The sequence below is a fragment of the Cinclus cinclus genome, chromosome Z, assembly GCF_963662255.1.
Source record: "Cinclus cinclus chromosome Z, bCinCin1.1, whole genome shotgun sequence".
Lineage (NCBI taxonomy): Eukaryota > Metazoa > Chordata > Aves > Passeriformes > Cinclidae > Cinclus > Cinclus cinclus.
The window spans coordinates 39,476,622-39,497,106 of NC_085084.1; the positions used below are offsets into that span (position 1 = coordinate 39,476,622).

Here is a 20,485-nt window from a genome sequence, read left to right on the forward strand (position 1 = left end):
GTACTACATCTCAGCATCCCTACTCTACCTAGCTGTTCTCCATTACTGTCATAGTTGCATCAGGAGCTGGGGCAGCTTTTTGACAATGGTAAGCAGCAACAGTGCAGTGCCTTGTCCCATCCAGCCTGCACTATTTTGGCCTGAATGAGGCTTTGGTCCAGCTTCTACAGGCCTCCCTGCACAGGTGCACGAGGAACTTTGACCACCAGCTTATTGATAACATCACACACAGGCTCAGTGGGGAGGCCCAACATCAAATGGGCCTGGAGATCAGCAGTGCAGCTGGAGAGTGGGATGACAACCCCTCTTCAGTCCCTGGCCTTGATGCCACCCAAGGGGGTCTCCCAGGGCAGTCTTCATGGGGTCCCAGCAGTAGGTCCCATTCTGTACCCATTCCCACCCATTGGGAACAAGAACAGGCCTGGGAGAGCCCAAAGAAGGCTGTACCTGGGTGTTTCACGTGCAACTGGCCAATGAAAGCTCACTTGGGGCACTCTGACAAGCCTGCAAAAGGAGGGCCAGCAGCTGAGGACCCTTTCCAGACCCCCAGGAAGACAGCCTGCCATCCAGTGGCAGGGTGAGAGTGCATCAGGATCCAGCTAAATCAGTCCAGGCTGCAGCTGGGATATACATCAGCCCCTTGTGGTTCCAGCACTCCAAATCTATTTTACATTTATTAAAAGACAATGAAAGCATGAATGCTGCAGAAGACATATGAATATTACTACCTAATGCTGGTGGTGTTGCTCTCCCCACTTGTACTGTTTTCCTCCCCTTTCCTGGTGCTTTGACCACTGATTTATCAGTGTTTCCTGAGCATTACAAATTTGCATTTCTGCAGCTGATCCTAGGGCAGATGTTTCCAGCCAAGGGAAACCGTGTTTCCACCCACGGTCAGCCCGTGCCCCACAACTCAAACTCTCAAGTCCTCCTCCTCAGCGCACCCTGTGCCCCACATCCCTGGGCTCTGCTCTCCTACCAGCTTACACTGCCTGCTGCAGCCTCATTACGGCAGTGCCCAAATCCCTCCTCCTTCCCGGAGTCATGACTTGCTGCTGCTTTCTGCGTCGGCCCAGGACTGTAACCTACCAAGGCAGGAGCCCCAAGAAATTCAGCAAGGGGAAGTGCAAAGTCTTGTCCCTGCTTGCAGTGAAAGGGAAGTAGGTGAGTGTTCAGGCAAATGAGCGAAGAAAGGCACAAACGATAAATAAAATTAATTCAAGACTTTGCCTCACCTTGCCTTTCTTTGGCTGGTGAATAAAATTGTGGGGAGGAAAGGGAACTAGAGTGTGTGCTAAATCCCACAGTGGGCAGCTGGGGAAGAGGGCCCTCAGAGCAGCTCCCTACTGCTCTGGCGAAAGGGATTATGGGGGGGGGGGCATTAAAAACTGACAGGAGATTGGCTGTTTTCATATTTTCAAACTTTTGCACTATTGAATCTCACCTGCCACCTCTGCTGGGAGCAAAGGCAGGTGTGTGCCACAGGTGCTTGCTTCAAGTTGCCTTGGCAGCTGGGAGAGAGCAGAGAGGGACACACACAAATTCATTTCCCTGGGAAAGAGCTCTAGAGGCACTCGAGTGCAAGCACTGGAAACACTGCAGCCGTGCTGTCTTGTGTTAGGTACAATATGTGGAGATGTGGAAAGCGTCTCCGAGGCAGCACACTCCCCCTTCATGCAGTACACACACAGCTGTGTGTGAGGATCACTTGCATTTGCTCCTGACTAGGGAAGGGCTCAGTGTGTCCAGCAATGTGAGTCCAAAGGAATGTAACCTGTTCCTTTGTGTTTGGATTTACTGACCAAGCACTGAGCTGATTTGTCTCCTGGGGACTGGAAAAGCACATGAGCAAATGCACTTTTCTCCCCTGGTGGGAAGGTGGTTTGATGCCTTATTACTGTAATTGCCAAATCCATCAGTCATTGCAGGCTGTCTTCAAGATTCATCCTCTTTCACCCTCTGCTCAGGAAGGAGAGCCAGCTTATTTTGACAATGCTCACAGAAAAGTGCTTGGCATTTTTTTATTCTGCACTGTATCTGTGGTCATCCTTGTTCTTCTCACTCTTTAAAGGTAAGCTTACCTGTATCTGTCCAGGGCTTTCCTTTTTTTTTTTTTTTTTTTTTTTTTTTTTTGGTGGATTGGGTTTTCCGTTACTGTTTTGATTTTTTTGTATTTTTTTTGTAATTATAAATGCTAGTTGCATCCAACCCCAACTTTTATTTTCAAAAAGTGTTATATCTGCTTGTATTTTCAACTTCCTTAGAGTCCCACACTGGTTTAACTGACTTTTGTAATCAGTTTGGGTAAGTTTGTAGATCTTACAGTGCTGGGCACATTTTTGGAAGAAGGAAGAAGTGTGTGGGTTTGTTTCTATGGGTTTTTCTTTCAATTAAAGGCATATAATTTTAACTTCCATAAATTAATTGAGATGGTTGTGTCTCAAAAGAAATATGTTTTTGCTTTCCTTAAAACTGTAACATTCCCATGGGTTTTCGAGAGCAGGAAATTATAACTTCAGGCTGGGCAGAATGATTTTGGGAACCCTGTAGGTGTGTGGGTGCAATGATGTTCTTCAGAGAAATATAAGCAGAAGAAAATACATAACTCTTTAATTTCTGTGCATCATCTAGGAGGATTAAATCTGTATAAGTGCATACATTTACTATTACTCTTTTGCTTTTATTAAACATACTTTTAGTATGCTTAATAAGGAACAGTCAAGGCACAGATGAATATATATAGAGGGAAACATCTGATAAGAATAATAACAGCCTTTTGTAATCTAAGGTGTCAGCTCTGACTAAGCTATCTTCAGAAGTTTCAGCATGGTGCAAGCAAAAATGGGAGCTGTGTGATTATTTTAAAACATTCAGGACTGCAAGGCTGACAAAGTGTTTTTAAGTGAGAATGTTGAAATAGACAAAGTCATGAAAGATGTTCAGTATTCTACACAAAACGTGCTTTTATGGCTCCCTTTCAGCTGAAGCATACATGCCTGTGGCAATCTAAAATTCTAAAACTGAGTATTCTAGGTGTGAAGGACCGTGTCTTGTTTCTCTATAAATTGTTTGCTATTTATTTATAAAGCAGGATTGTCTTTTAAAAGTAGAGAAAGTGGTCCACCTATTTCAGAAGTGCAGGAGCACTGGAAACTTGCATATATGTGATGTTGCACCAAACTGTTCATGCCAGAAAGGTAATTCCTCATTAATTCATCTGAAGCTGTAAAATGTCTGGGCATTTCATTATTACAGGTCCACATTTCATCTGTGTAAGGTAGCAATGGTACTGCAGGAAAATGTTTACCCACTTTGCTAAATTAGGAACCTTGCTACCTTCAAGACATTTCTGTGCTCCCTTAGGATCTGAACTAACAGGGGGGTTATAGCATCTAGTTATGAGATAGGTCATTTTGTGGACATTCCCATTTTGAGAAGTTGTATGTCATGTAAATCCTGCCTTTTAAAACATAAGTACTCACTAATTCATCAGGAGAATGCATAGTTTCTCTCACCAGCACATAGAAACAAACTGCTTTTATAAATAATTCAGAGGATTTTTTGTTACGTGCTTTTACCAGCAGCTTACAAGTGTGCACTTATACAGAAAAATGCTAAAGCAGAATGAAATTAATTTCTAATATAGTTGGTCTGTAACTGACCTCCACTTTAAAGATTTAACTTAAAAAAAAGGGGGAAGGGGGGAAAATCCCTGGAAAGACTTGGAATTTGAGCTGTTGGGCAGAAGAGGAAAAAGTCGAGATGATCTTAGCATGTTATCAGTAGCAGAGTTTTTTTAACAGTAAATCCAGATGAACTTCCCCTGGGTTCCTTAGCTCAACCACATGGAAGTCATGGCAAATTCAGATCGTAACTAATGTCAACCTCACATAGCACTGAGATATTTCAATATTGTTCATAGTGATTTATCAAGTTCTGAAAACCCCTGTAGGGCTGTTTCACAGGACTGTTGTGACAAGAACTAGATAAAAAACAAAGGAAAACAACACATGAAGAGCTCAATTTGTGTTCCACTTCTTTCCTCCACTGTCTGCTTCAATCTGATTGTACTCCAATAATGCTAGGAGCCCCAGTAGTCATGTCATTTAAGCTAGGTCATTGTACCCTTCCTTCTTGAAGAGCTGATGTTGCTTTTTTTGAGACATGGGCCTAAGGAAAAATCAGGAAACTGGTTTTCAACCTTCCTATATCCCAGGTGATATATGAAGTCCCTGTCTCTTAGGGTCAGACATCACTTCCAGGCCAGGGGCAATCCTTGAAGGAGCACCCAGAACATAGAAATTGAGTCTCAGCAGCTTCCTAACAGCCTTGGGTGGAAGAACTTGAAAAACCTGGTCCAGGGAGTGATTGGAAAGGAGGGATCAGACCCCTTCCTGCTCCATTTCTTGAGTGTGGTGCAGTCAGAGAGATAGGGTGTAGACAACCCTGCAAGGACGTTCTGAGAAACATGTTGCAGTGATCACAAAGACACATAACCTGTCTGAGGAGTTATTTTCAGCTCAGGGCATAGACACCTACAAGGTTTGAACAGCCAGGGAAGTTAAACGTGCACTTGGCTAGTCTCCAGTCAAACCATGTATTCTAATTACTGTGCCTTTATATCCTCTTTTATTTCTCAAGTGAGACCATTACAGTGCCCACATGCTGCAAAGAGCAGAGTTAGACCTCTTGGTTTCTTTGTTCTGTACAGGCTGCCATCTGGCCAAGTGGCTTTGAAAAGCCCAAAAAAGGCAAAGGCAAGCTTAGGGCAGCAACCTTCTTCTGCAGTCTAGTGGGAATATAAGTGCTCAGCTGTGTGGGACAAATCCTATGGCAGGGGACGCTGCAAGTGAGCTAACCAGCTCAAAGATATAAATGATGAAGTAATTCAGCCTGACTTGGTGTACCCAGCTGGGACAAAGCAGCTTTTCTTTGGCTCACTCACAATACAGAGCTGAATTTGTGTGCTACACCAATTTCATGCTTTTTCACACCTTCGCTTATTTTGTTGAGGTCTAGTGATCACATCAGTATGGAACTGATGATCTCTTGGAGCAAATTCTCACAAATTTCTTGGTTCACTTCCATGCAAGCAGGTGCTGTTTCTGCAACAACAGAATCATTGGCAAGATAGCCTCAGAAGGCCAGATTCCACTGCCAAGCTACAAGTTCTCTAATGTGAGCTAATTAGACTGAGGTGACATGAGTTTAGAGATCTGTGTAGTAGGAAGAACAAATAATGTTACTTAAATACATGTATATGGAGTCTAAACTTCAGGCCTCAGCTGTGTAGGCCTGATACAACTGCAATGATGTGTGTTAATCAAACTCATTTACTCCAAAGAGACATGGTTGAACAGATAAAAGGATTCCTGTGCTGTAATAGAGTAATGTCATTGATAATTTAGGTGGTTGGTAAAGTAGCTGTACTTTCACATCTCAAAACTGTTACCAGAGCAGAACCAAGTGTGAAAGTTAGATAATTTAGAATCTTTCATACCCTTAATTAGAGGTCTGAAGGTTGTATTCACCTCAGCTCTATACATTCTCTATGTTGATGCATTGAATGATACAGTTTCAAAGATAATGATGCATCTGATACACATTTAAAATAGAAAAGATGTGAGGTAGGCCTTAGCTTGTACTGGTAGGTCATTTTGTCCATATTGATGGCGTAAAAAGATGCCACATGTGCAGCTCACAGACATGGGAAATTACTATCAGATCCCTGCCATTACTTTAATATCTGATAGCACACTGATCACTCTGAATGGTGAGAGTGTGCTAAGGCATCGCATATGCATGGAGCCAAGGGAGTTAATGTACTTGTCCATGGCACAAGCACATATGCTCCTTGATCAAGAGCACTAGTGCCATTGACATGTGTCAATACATTTAAGAGGGGCAGGCAGGATCCTAAGCAAACCTCTATTTTCTCTGAATTACTGACTGCTACAGTAACTTGCTGTACATGCTTGCTTCTCAAAGTTGACTTTTCAATTAAATGAACCAGACCTTGTGTTCAATCACTAATCTTCTATATGCATACACTGGCACAGCTCTAAGGTCTAAGCTGTATCATAGGCACAGCTGCAATAGTGGAGCTGGCCCAAGTATCTGAGAAGTTGCCAGCCTCCAGGGAAGTTGGAGGTACTTTTGTGTGCATTTACTGGTAGTGATCTGAGCTAAATCTTTTGTTAACTCTTCTCAAGTATCACTGGAAAAAGTGGGAAGGTCCAGAAAAAGCACCTGGATCATGACATCACCAGTGCCTATTGTTTATATGCACAATACATATTGGTATAATACTCTTGCATGTAGGGAGGGATCCAGAAGCAGATACAATGCATGAGAAAGTGGCACCCATATGGTCTTTGGGGTGATGCCAGATGGCACCTTAGGAGCCTTCAGCCTTGCTCCAGCTCAGAGAGTTTTCTGATAATCTCAGAGCAGAAGTTCTCACTCTAGGCAGAGGATTCATCTCTTAAAGACAGCTTTAAAATGCTTCTTTTCTCTCTGGTCTCTTTTCCTACAGTATGTGGAAAAGAACATGAGTTAGTCATGGTGGTAGCATATACAATTTCATCTGTATGTGACAAGCAATGAGGGAGATATTGTCTCTTCAGCTCTAGGGTGTGATTAAAGTAGACCAAAACCCTTTGCATCTGTCCATGGTTGGTTGAAGATGTCTACTGCCTAGAGATCCTACTTAATCTAATTAAGAAAGAGATCAAATCTGACTGAGACAGGTGGGGCTAGCACTGGCAATCAGTATCAACCCAGGCAATGAGAAAGGTAGACAGGAGTTTAGTGCTGTTTTAGAACACACTCCTGAGAAAATACAAGTTGGAGAAAGACTCAAATCAAATACTTTCTGCATTGAGCAGAATCTCCCCAGCCAGGGCTTGCAATTAAGTCAGTAAATTGCACAGGAAGGGGAACCTGTATTCAACATGACTACTCATGCATGCAAACAGTGAGGTGCAGGTGTCTTGCATTGCTATCAATTGGCTTTGCTCAATTAGAAAATCTGTGGTTAATGGAGCACTGAAACAGATGTCTGTAGACCTTATCACCATTCAGAAATAGGTATTTTCAACACTTTTGCATTCCACGATGTTGAAGAGAGGACTACAGTCCTCATTTCTATTCTTAATGCAACATAGATTTGGGCAAAAAAAAATTGCTTATAAGAAAGAGGCAGGCTTGAGAAGGTCTTGTTTCTCGCTGAGAGCTCAAAGAGATTGAAGTCAATTTACAGACTGGGCTAAGAAAGTACACTTTGTTCCCTGAAGCTCAGCTGTTGTTGTGTGGAAAAGCATCGCTGGTCACTTAGATCTTCACCATGCCTAGAGAGAAAATTAAGTTGTAAATTGGAAAAGATGTATCTCTGGCGGCTGAGGTAAGAGAGGGTCTGGTCTATACAGATTCCTATAGCGATAGAATAATTTGACTGGAAGAGACCTCCAGAAGTTGTCCAGTCCAGCCCTTCTTCTCTATTGGTTTGCTATCTGAGGTGTCAAGCTGCAAACATATCCAAGGACAGCAGTGTCCCTTATGCACAGTACCCTTGAGGTAAAAAAAGGCTCTCTTAGTACTGTAGGAATGCCCCTTCAGGCACCTTTATCTTACTGGTGCTGTCCCTGTGCACCTCCCAGGAGACTTTGGCTTCTTCATGATGGAGCCCTTCCTCATGGATGGTGAAGGCAGCCTAAAGAACTCCCCCTTGTTTTCTCATCTCCAAGCAGATCAAAGGCATATCTCTAGCTCTAATCTGCATGCTGTGTCACAGCAGCATGTTGTCTCAGTGGCTTCCACTCACTCCAAGGGATCAGTGCCTCCCTATGGAGGCTACATGACACAGAGCTAACTGTGCATCATACAATGGGTCTCATTGAGTGCAGGCTGGCTGTAGAGAATGATGCTGCTTAATGTTCTCATCATGTCTGAGTCAGTCATTTGGGAAAAACCAAAAGTAGGAAGTCATAATGATGCAGATAATACATTGCTTAATTCTTAGCCATCTTGTGGGTTTTTGTTAAGATCCTGCAGAAGTGATAGAACAGTCGTGGCAGTTGGTGGAGTACTTTCCCTTTAATATTGTGTCATTTTAGAAAAGTAGTCAGCAAACTGAAATCCAGCTTGAACAATTGTAACAATGGGAAGAAGATATCAAAACTTGAATCAAAAATTACTACGTGTTTTGCAGTTCCCACTTTTTCAAGTGGCAGATGGGCAGTAACTTTGAATTAAACCTTTTCATGTTCAGGGTTCGCACACAATCCATAAATGGCAACGGGGAAGCTCCAGGAGCTCCAAGCAAAAGATTTGCCTTTCTATTATAACCGAACAGCTATCTTGAAGCATACTGTCTGCAGTAGCATTTTGTTCAAGGTGTAAGACTTCTAGTGTAATTTCCAAAGATATTATGGTCTCCATTTATAATTTCAATTTATTGAATTCGTATCTCAGGTCAAGCACTTCAGCATTCCTGGCACCATCAGATCTACTTATGTGTTGCCTGATGATGTCAAAGAGAGGACAGCAGGGTAAAGAGAGGGTAGATATAAGGGAAACAGATCTCCTTCTCCAGAAGAGGTGTCTGTCAAATGGGCAAATTATTTCACCTTTTGGTCAAAATGCTCTAGCAGACTCAGGAATTCTTTGCTGGGGAATACAAGAGGGCTGCCCAGACCGTACAGGATTACTTTCTGACTTTCAGGCTCATTCTGGTCTCACTCAGAGACTGACTATCCTGCATCTGCAGCATTGCTACTGTATTACAAGATGACAATCATGCCCTGAACACCCAGGGCAGCAGTTTTGTTTTAATTTTGTTTTGTCTGCACCAACATAATTCAGGAGTAGTAGACTGAAGTTACCAAAGCTTAAGAGCAACAGAGTAAAGACAGGACAAAATCAGGCTCCCCAGATCGTCATTCTCTAGAAGTACCTCAGTTTCACTGTGGTTAGTTTCTGCTCTTAGTCAGGATGAGTGACTCAGCCAATGCAGGTTTGGCTGGCAGGGTGCAGCAGGGGGAGACCAATATTTCATATAACCACTGATCCCAACAAAATTAGGACCCAAGCCATGTATCCAAGGAAAAGACAATAGCATCTAGTGTTCTGAAAACAGATCAAGACTAACCAACACTCATCTGTCAATGAGATCTTGGTACCATTAAAGTCTGTGGGGAAAAAATTAACAACAAAACAGATGTAAGCTTTTAAGCCACTTGTTACACGTATAAGCAAATCTGGACTGGGTCAGCCAAAGCATGGTACATACAGTTTCCATTGTCTTAGGTCAGATCTCCACAAACCTTGTTTGATTGGTCACAAATCCAGTTTGCTCAGAGCCTGTAATTTGCTTCATCAAAACAGTATCAGAAGCAGCTTTTCTCATCAATGTGAAATAAATTCAGGCTCCTTGCTAAGAATTTTCACAGACAGTTCCCTTTGTCTTTGAAGACCTCGACCACCAAAGCCTCAGCCTTCTCTCCCTTAGAAAAATCCCTTGATAGCAGCCATTTCTGCTGCCAAGACCTCCAAACTATCACCAGCTTATTGGCAGCACAACATCTCATATAGATAGGCAGCAAATTTGACCTTAGTGAAAGCTCATTGGTGCTACCTAAAACAGTGGTGAGTCTTATCTATAGGTATGTTATTGAAAGTTTTGCTCCCCAAGTGCAAAACTACTTCAGATCAAGGAAAATATATCCCCATATTTCCCAGTTCACATACTAAGCACTTAATAAATTAGCAGTCATTCAAGGTGCAATCAAAATTTTCATCAGACTAACCCCTATCTCTTTCAGAGCTCTTACATCCCTTTCAGCTCTTACACTATGTTTCTCATTATCCATTGATATTTTAATGATATAGTAAAGAGAAACTTGGGATTTTCTTTGCATTCTCAGATCCATATGGATGTTTGTGCATTTTCTGTGATTTGCAGCCAGTGGTTTGTTCATGGGCAACAGCTGCAACTTGAGTGATGAGGGAAAAAGGCAGGAGAAGCCATCTCTAGCCTTCTCTATTGCATCCTCGATGCCTTTGCTGCTTAGCTTTGCTGTGCAAGTACAGGTGGCAGGCTGGTAAGGAAAAAGTTCATAGTTTTAGAAATGTATCTGGGATCATAGCCAGCTGATGAACACTGCAGAAGGAAAAAGGGAAAAGAAGCACTGCAACATCTCTAAGCACACTGGGCAGCTCATTTTCACAGTATTACTGTCTGCATCATTTTCACTCCAGCCTGTGCTTTGCATTGCCCAGAGAATTAAACCATATTACTACTACTTCATCAATAACACACTGAGGCAATGATTTAGAGCAAGGCTTTTTTTCCTATTAAAGACATGCCTGTGACTAAGGAATAGGTCTTGGTATCTTTCCTCTCTTCACATCTTGGGACAAAATGATTATGTTACTCTTACTGGGAAATTGGTATATCTCAGTGCATAAACTGGGGGAAGCTGACCAGAAGAGGCCAATTGCTGCTCAGGGGTAGGCTGGGCACAGATCAGTGAGGGGTGAGCAAATATATTGCACATAATTTCTCTTATTTGGGTTTTATTTCTGTCTCTCTTTTTGTTGTCTCCCTTTTCATTATTTTTTGTTATTATGTTTCATTATGTTTTATTATTAATATGTTTCATTTATGTTATTATTGTATTTTTTTTTTCTAATTCTTCTCTCTATCCTATTGGGGGAAGGGAGATTGTGAGTGAGTGAATGCATGGTACTCAGTTGCAGTGTGCAGTTAGACCACAACATCACTGCAGGCTCTATCACTGCTATTTTCTGCACTAGGTTTAGGAAAAATAACTCCTGCCTATTGTTTTCTCAGCCTAATCAGACTTGCCTATCTGTTTCCACAGAAATCATTATTACACCTGTCAGTTGACTTACGATTTTCCCAGATCTGAGCTTTCTGCATGTGCCTGGCATGGTGTAGAGTGGGCTTTTTGATGGGGAGGTGCAGACTGACTTGACCCTTTTCAGAGCCATTTGTGGATGCTGTGCATTTTGCCATGCCTCACTGATGGCACTTGGAGGGGGAAAGCTCATAGCTTTGAGCTCATAGCTCAAAGCCCTCCCAAGAAGGGCTTTCCCTGGGTTGTCAGGTTTAGGTGCTGAAACACACAGAGATGAAGGAATGTGACAAAATACTTTGCAAGCCAGTGGGAGGAGGGAGTGCAGAAGCCCAGTCCAGTACACTGATGACCGTATCACTTGTATCTTGCTTTTATCTTATGGCTTTATTTCTTTTCTTTGGCTTCCATTACTACTCCTCTTCACAAATCCCAGGATGGCTGGCAGGAGTCACCTCCAGACAGCCACAGCACTCTGAAATGTGTAGGAGGTGGAGTCCCTCTCTTCATCACTGCTGCAGATTCTTCCTTCTGTGCTCCCTGTGCATCTAGTATTGTAGGAATTGCACTTATATTGCATAAAGCTAATGCAAACTAGCATTACACTAAAATACATTTTTAGCTTTTACTGGCTGTAGCTAGTTAGATTTCTAACCTGGAGTAATGAGGCAGTTTAGATAACTAAGATAATTATGATTGAGGGGTATCCCACTGTTAATACCTCAAAGGGTCTCTCTCTACCTTACACACATAATTCAGCTTTTAAAATTCCCACAACCAAGCCAGTAGGACCAAGAATATAAGACCATCCTTTCATTATATAGTTTTAGCAAGTTGTCATGGGCCTATGCTCTTTAAGAAGAAACTTCCTAGCATATATTTTTAATACCCATCACCACTGGGAACTCTTTATCTGCTATGAAAAAACAGAAGTGACCAGTTTCAGGAATATTAGGTCTTTCTTGCATAGGAAATCATGTAATTTCTCACATTCCTCTGGGTATCTGATGGATTTTGTGTGTAAGATGCAGAAACAATCTGCATAGCAAGAGACAAAGATTAGAGTCAAAGATTACCCAGAAGGGAAGTAGATTAAAAAGAGGTTTTAAATGAGAGAAATATTCAAATACATAACACATAAACACACACACAGACACAGAGGGTAGAGATAGCTGATGTGATTCCATTGTTTCTTATGTGAATCCTCTTCCCTGAAGGCATGATGGCATGCATTTTAAATCCAAGGGCATTGAAAGAAATAATGCATTTGCAGCCACAGATAAAAGTAACAATGCTGCACACAAGAACAAAAGCAGATAGGACACATCTGTGTCTCTGGAGATTTAGTGACATATGGCAGTGGCGTGCTTTACATTCTCAAAAATCTGCAAAATATTCAAAATAAGTTGTTTTTCATAGCTGCAAAATCATTAGAACATGCCTCATTTTGCAAATTCTCTTGCCATTGCAGCTCTTTATGCAAATGAAATTGTATGTGAAATAACCTGATTTTTTTCCTGATGCTTCTCATGTTATTTCCTCCATAATTCATCACCACGTGTAGTGTGTGTGTATATTTCCTATGATCATTCTCTTTGGATTCTAAACGCAATAGGTAAAAATTCATGCAAGAGTACAGTGATAAACTGCAATGAAAATAAATAATAGAAGAGGAGCTGTGGCAGGAAGGTTTTAGGAAAATAGTTTTAATTTATAGGATTTAGCTCTGATAACCATAGTTTTTAATGGATTTTTTCTCTGTAAATATTCCAGTTATAAGAAAATTAAATACAATCATTACACAACTAAACTTAGTAATACCTCACAGTATAATGGCACTGCTGTGTTGGTTTTTTGTAAACACCAGAAATTCACTCATCTTCTTTTATGAAACAGTAAAACATACAAATAAACCAAAACAAAAGATATATGTCAAAGTAACAGAGAGAAAAAAGTGACATAGATGTGGTGAATACCTGCAAAAGGTACAAGGGGAGTGAATAAATATCACAACCACAGTATCATTTTAAGACCTTTTAGGAAGTATTGGGGGGCACAATATATAAAAGTAACAATGTGATGGATCAGAAATAGGCTGTTGATTGTAACTTACCAAGTTCTTAAAAAAGATTGTATGTGAAAGTGGTTTTAGGAGCTGTCTTGGAAAACAGAAGAAAGCAAAAAGACATTTTCTAAGTCAGAGGCAAGTTAGCATGCATATATGTTAATATAAAGTGATATGGAGAGAATATGATATTTTGTCTAGAAGCCACCACTTTAGGTACCAGTAATCTTTTATGAATCAAGTAATAACTTGTGTATTTGGACTCAGGCCTAAAGAAATAAGCACCAGCTAGAAAACAGTTAGAAGCTCCCCCTCTCAAAAAAACTGACAGATTATGAAAACAAAAGCAGGGAACAGTATGAAACAGAGGTAGAATGATTGATAATGCAGGTACCATTGCTGAAAAACTAGTAAAAATCCATGTTCTGCTACCTATCATCTTGTTAATATTTCATTATTTATTCTTTACTGTGCACAACCAGCCAGACTGTGTCTCAGGATTCTCAGTTAAGAAGATGACTACTTTGTGAACAAACCTTGGGAACTGGAAGGGCTGGACTCTTGCCTTATAGCTTGGGGACCTTGGCATGCAAAGCAGAGCAGTAAAATCAACCAGCCAGGACCAGACATGACAGCACAGCTCCTGGAAAGGAGAGAGCATCTGTCCTTCCTGGGGATGCCATATGGATAGTCTGGCCAGACCCAGCTGCATGTTCCCTTGCTGTGCAATTCTCAGCAATTACATCCTGGAAAGAAACATGAAATGCAACTATAGTATCTATTCTCAAAAGATTGGTAGAAGTTTATCGGTCATATCATTTGATCAGTGAGCTTCTTGCAGACTTCTTTGCACATGCAGAAGCACAGAGGGAATTCAGAGAGGTGTTTAAATGCAGTGCATGAGTAACTGCATTCTATAGAACTCTTCACAACCAGTCTGGGAATTGGTTGCCTTGTACTTTCCCAGTTGTCTGCTAACTCCAGGAGCAGTTTAGGGAACATTTTCAGATTATTCAAGAGTATATCTTGAGGAACAATCCAACCCTTGAGCTAGTATTTCCATGTCTCCTTTTTACTGATAAGACCCAGCACTGGATCCAACATCTCAGGTGTGTATCACCAGTGCTGAGTAGAGAGAATGGATCACCTCTCTTGATCTACTTGTGTGGTTCTTCCTGTTGCAGCTCAGGATGATGGTAACCTTTGCTACAAGGGTGCACTGCTGGCTTATAGGCAGCTTGATACTTATAAGGTTCCTCAGGGCTTTTCTGTTATTCTGTGAGCCCCCAGCCTGTTCTGGTACCTGGGGTTATTCCTCAGGTGCAGGGTGACTTTATTTCATTGAACTTCATGAGGTTCTTGTCAGTCATTTCTCCACGTTTTTTAAGGTCCTTCTGAGTGGTAGAAAACCTTGCGCTGTAACAGCCACTCCTCCCAGTTTTCTACCATTGGAAAAACACCCCAGCTTGCTAAAGGGTGCATCCTGTTGTATAATTCATATCAACATTATTTAGCAATGCTATTGAATAGCATTGTTCCCAGTACCCATCCCTGGAGTACTCTACTACTGGCTGGCTTTCAGCTGAACTTTTTGCTGCTGACTACAACCCTCTGAGCCTAACAGTTCAGCTACTTTTCTGTCCACTGTTCACTTATTTTAGCCTGAAAGGCATAGACAAACATGTGTGAGAATTTTTCAGAGATGGTGTCAAAAGTCTTGGTAAACTTGAGGTAAACATCCTATGCTGCTCTTCCCTCAAATTTTAATGAGTTTGTATGTTTTCCTACTTCTTCAAAGATTTCAGCAACAAGGGAGACACTATCATAGGCAGTGGATCATAAAAACTCTCAGATCTTTTGCCTAGAAAATGTCATGTGCTTTGCCAGTTACTTTTACTTACCAGTAACATAGTAGGCAAGCAAATATGGCACTGGTTTGGCACCCTTAAATACTGACATCCATCATCTAGTCTAGTTTTAAAGATGAAGCAGTGCCACTTCTTTTGGTTAAACTTCTGTGATGGCGGGGTAGTCAGTGGTAAAGCTTATTCTACCACTACTCCTGAGAGATTCAGGCTTCCCATCACCAGCAAACACTCCATTTAGCACAGAGAGTTGTAGTGTCACAATGCATTAGCACAAATGTTATAGGAGAAAAAAGCAGAAGTCTCTCTGGAGTATGAAACATTAAGTATTTGAAAATTACAATTAAAAAAAAAAAGAGTCTATGAACATACAAGTCGGGCTAGACATCCACCTCAGTTCCCTTCTCCAAAGCAGCTGTAGCAGAGAGACAGCAGTGTGATTAGGCTAGCCAGCTCTTTGTGGTACCAACAGCTGCTCTGGCTGTTTGCCAGGACACCCCAAGGCTCCATTGCCTCTGAATGTATGTCATTTTGTAAGCAAAACTATGCAGCACACAGATACATGGTCACCAATGCCAGCTCTGCAGACTATGAATAGATCAGCTAGGACTATGTTAACAGTTTTGAATACAAGAGATTGCAAAGTATCAGGATTACATTACAGAGAGGAGAGTTGAAAAAGGATGGAAAACTAGCTGTAGTTCTTGACTATTTCACCTGACAAAGTTTAACAGGGAAAGAGGCTTGGCATCAGCATGGATGAAACACACAGTGCAAAGACAGCTTTCCAAAGCCTACAGCAAAGGATTATGCTTAGATTTCTGCAAGCCAGACTTCCCCTGGGGGGTTGCTTCAATGCACCACGACAATGGAGGTACTAGGGCAGTCTAGAAGCCCAGCTGGGTCCAGAGACTGGAAGGTCACTTCCCCCTTGAGGCAGCCAGCTTAAAAGAAAGGTAGGTTAAAGGCAAGTATTATGTAAGTACTCAAGATGAGAGCAATAGTTCAGGAAGTAATTTTTCCCTAAAGCACAGGACCATGGGTGGGTAGGTGAGTGAAAGTACAGCAAATTTGCTCCAAACTCAGAGCGTCTCTCCACAGGACAATGTGGGGTGATTTTCACAGGCTTCCTTCACAGATAAGACTTTTATAAAGGAGTCAAGTCCTGCTGAGGCACTAGAAAGTACTAAGGCCGTAACAGAGGACTTAAATCGCTGCTTAAGTAAGCAGGGAAGATTACTTAAGATGCTGAAGGAGAGATACTGTGGTCAGTGCTTATCTTTGCCACTGGTGAAAACATAGCCTCCAATAGTGAGGTGTCAGCAAGGGCTGTTGAAGGTGTGCTTACAGCATTTGCTCCTCTGAGTGCCTGTGATCATATAGAATATTATGCGAGAAAGGGCCCATGAAATTGATGTAACAATGTAATTGACCAAAATGAACTAAAATACTCTTCTTTCTTGTTTACCAGGCACTGCCATGCTGGAAAGTCACAAAGCTCTCTTGAGTATCAAGAAAAATGAAAAGAACACAAGTTAAACAGACCTATGCAGTGTTTATAAACAGAATTTATTATTAGTTTTAAAAGGAATGGCTGCTTTGTTGTAGGGCAGCTTGTCTCAGGCTTGAAGGGTTTGCTAGGCATAGTAAGAGACTGGGAAGGCAGAATGGGTTGTTATATTTTGTTTGCACTGTCAAGAAAATATTCGTCACAACCTCTGTGAGAACAGTTTTGGTCTCAATGTGCAGAGATCTGATCAAGAAGTAAGAACCGTCATATACAGAGAGTGGGATTTGCAGTGGATAAATGCTTCAGTCCAAAGTAATAATGATTTAGAGTGCAGATTCTCTGCCAGGGATTGAATTCATACAATTCAGAGAATACACATTCATGTTGACAGGACTGGTTTGACCTCAGGGAACCTGCAGTATATGACCTTCCCTCTCTTAGGTGCAGCTCTTAAGTACAGTTCAGGCTGCCACTAGCCACAGCACCAAGATCTACACATTTCTGGGGGAACCAGGGTTCCAAGTAGTGTATCCCAGCAAACTTCTTGCTTTGCTGAGGGAAGATACCCAAACCTTCACCATCTGCAGTTGTTGTGGCAAGGAAAGCTGGTCATGCAAATTAGACAGATGCTCTCCACACCCACAGCAAAGGTGGGAACTAGGGCATCTTGGAAATTAAGCATAGACTAAAGTGTTGCTAATCTTTAGCATGCTCAGACGTTTGCATGGTGACTTTGTGTGGAGTCTGTTCCCAGTGCAAACTGAGTTAAGCATGTAATACCAGTAATTCAGTATCACTGTAATAGCCGTTAAATACTCTTGTCTTCCTACCATCAGATGGAAAAAAGTCAAGGGAAGTAACCCAGAGGCTGGCAAGACTGGTACACAAAACTGAAGAGGATAGGAAGAAGGGTTGTTACTGTTTCTTAAGCACAGGAAGAGGCCTGGTACATCAGCTCCCAGAAACAAGGATATCTGTTATCTATGCTTGGTAAAAACACAATATGGCTAAGTAATGCCAGTTCTGGCTCACAGTAGCCAGTGTCTGGAAAATAAGAACAAGCAAATTAATTAATTAAGTCATTAATTCATTAATTTGCGTGCCTTCCAATAAGCTGTCTTGTAGTTTTGGAACCACAACTCTACTCTCCATCAGCAGGAGAGACTCCAAGGAATGGGAACATTCAGTCAGCGACCTAAATTTTGTTCAATAGTTTCTGAATGTTAGTAATGAGTTAGAGTGTTAGTAGTTAATTATTTTGAGAGTTCATCATTCTCATATGCAGAAAAGCTGTGTCTTTCACATCCATATGCAGAATTTGGGTGATTTTTAGGAACTGCTTTCTAGTTACAAACCTAATAAGAGGCAGTTTTCAATAAAACAGACAAACAATGATGACTGTGTGACTGTGAATGACAGACTCCTTCTTTCTTTTCTTCTAGTCTCTCAGCAGGGGGAAAGCCAGAGACGCTTGTACAGAGAACTGCTGAGGAACTACAATCGTCTGGAGCGACCTGTAGTGAATGACTCCCAACCGCTCCTAGTCGAACTCCAGCTTTCCTTGCTGCAGATAATTGATGTGGTATGTTACTTGCTATTCTCTTCTCTGTGGCACCCCTTCAGCATAACAAATCTGATCTCCCATCTAGGAGACATACTTTTCCTCTTTATGAGGCTATCAGAGATGAAAGCAGTCTGTCTTTTGCTAAGTATCCTCCCTAAATGCTGGAGTACATGCTTTGACACTTTAGAGAAGTGAATTTTGTCCTAAAAGCACAGCCATTTCTGACACAACATGAGCTGCAAGGAAATTAATTATGTATTTTTTTTCCATTTGTTTTAAACAGAAAAAAGAATTCAATCAATTAGAAGCCATGTGTTACTACTAATTATTAATGATACATTCTTCTCAGAGCCGTGTAGGATGCAATAACTGAAGACCATGTGCAGCATTCAAAGCTACCATCACTGCACTTACATTTTTTCATTAGATATTATAATGGCATTGGCCTCTTCTCCCATCGTATTTTTACCATGCACTGCAGCTGAATGAGTCTGCCCTGAGATGAGCTTAAAAATACATAAAAGTAAAACCTGGAGGCACAGCCCTCTAATTGTCTTGACTACAACATGCTTTTACAGATTTGGAGATTTGACCATGGAAAATTTTAACATAATAATCCAAATCCTTTTTTCCATAATGAAGAGGATTCTGTATGATAAACCATTACATATATAGACAGGATTTCTTTCATCTACATGAGAAAAACAAGCCAGGAGAAAAATTTTGACCATCTTCACCCTGTCAGCAGAGCAAACAGGTGAACACACTAGTGCTCTTCATTTTACATTTTCCATAAACGGTATTTGGTGCTGGTTTCTGATACACTCACTGTCATGGAGGGAATGAGGAATAGAGAGAAAGATGTGGAAACATTTGTGCAGTTGCAAAGCAATTTAACAGGAGCCTTGAACATTTAAACTTTTTAAAGCTCTCACAGTCATCCTGAAAATGTGTAGTCTACCAGGAGCTCTCCCTAGAGAGGTAAGCAGGACCCTGAAAGTGTAGCCCCACAGTATCACAACATGCAAGTGGCAGGTCTAGTCAGCTGTGGTATTCCTGGAGGCAGGCAGGAGCCACTCAGATAGGGTATGTATCTTACTGTTTTGAAATGTTACCAACTGCATTGAACTGGAAGAGAGAGGAAATCAGTACTGTCAACCAAAAAAAACCTCTACATGAATGAAAGAGCAAAGATTTCCTGCAGCTAATTTCAAGTAAATTTCAGCAAGCAATTCTAGGTTTAGCAGAGATATCTCAGCTCCAAAGATCTTCCATCAGTCCTTCTTTATCTGTGGTATTTTCTTTCAACCTAATTTGAAGGTTAGGGGTAGTAAAGGGGACTCTTCAGCCATGGGGCTGCAACTGTACATTTTCAAAGTCAGCAGGAGTTACATAAAACATTTTTTCAACTGTGTTTCACATTCATATATGAAACCAAACCTTTCAGGAAATTGATATTTAAAAAAAATACTTTATCTGCATTAAGTCAATGTCTATTATAAACAATGTAGCTCTAGTGCTCCCTTTTGGTTGTCCACAATAGGAATGTTTATACCTTTCAGAAACGAAGCTTTTCTTTCCTACATCTTTGCACCCAGTACCAATACTACATATTAATCTGTTTTAATCAGAATTAATAACCTGTCCCAGGCTTGTGGTCTTGCAAACTCAAAGTATTTTAAAACACATCCAGAGCTACCTGAAATGTTTATCTTGGGTGATGTGAAAAGGGGCCTGTCTCCTCAGTGGAGGACAGAAAATCAGTTGGCTGTTGTGTCCCTATAGTATAAATGTCATTGTGTATATATATATATATATATATATATAAATGGCATCAGCAAGTAGCTAAACCAACCAGCCTGAAAATGCACAAAACACTGATCCCCGGATCCTTTAAATCAGGAATCAATGAATGAATGTGCCAGCAAGAAGTGCTGTACTTGTGAGCCCCTCTTCCTCCATTGCTGGCTGGACAGACAGTAGCATCTGTCTGCTCCAGCTGCTGAAGTAAGTGTCTGTTAAAAAGGAGGTTCATTATAACCACAAAGATTTAAAGAGAAGCAGTCAAGCTACGAGAGGTAATCTCTATCAGCTGAGACACCATGAGGCAAAACAAGTGGCCGTCTCTGTTCAATCAGATGGGAGTCTGGGGATCAGTAGACTCTGCCCCCTCAGCTGCCCTGCCTGCTGGAAGACAAAGCAGCTGGTGCACACTCTTCACTTAGGGAAGAGGATAGACAGCATCACAGTCTTGGCAATGGTGTGTGCATTAACAAAGTTAAATGCTGCTCTTTCTGAGGACTTGTGTGTCCAGTGTGGTCCATTACCATAAAAGAGCAGGGTCTCAGCATGAGGGCACTTTTTACACCATATTCCCTGAGGAGAAAACAAGCACTCCATACTCAGGGAAGTGTCATGTGCCAAGGCATACTATAGCATTGCTGGACTCACTGAGATACTTTGCAAGCAGTCACTGCAATGGGCATGAGACAGTGTACCTTGTTCTGGTTTTCCTGCAGAAGAAAACAATGTGAAGAAGATGAAAACAAATTCCCTGTTTTATTGTTAAGTGGAAATGAGGAGCGGTCTGCCACTGATACTCAA

At 41.4% G+C, this 20,485-nt stretch overlaps 1 protein-coding gene across 1 annotated transcript in view; it reads left to right on the plus strand.

The window, feature by feature from the left end:
- Window positions 1-1,839: 1,839 nt before the first annotated feature.
- LOC134056485 (neuronal acetylcholine receptor subunit alpha-7-like) overlaps window positions 1,840-20,485 on the plus strand; it is a 57,272-nt gene continuing 38,626 nt past the window's right edge. The window contains exons 1-2 of the mRNA XM_062513289.1: window positions 1,840-2,071; window positions 17,760-17,899. Coding sequence (XP_062369273.1) covers window positions 1,993-2,071; window positions 17,760-17,899 — 219 coding nt within the window. The 5' untranslated portion in view covers window positions 1,840-1,992. The remainder of the gene's footprint in view (window positions 2,072-17,759; window positions 17,900-20,485) is intronic.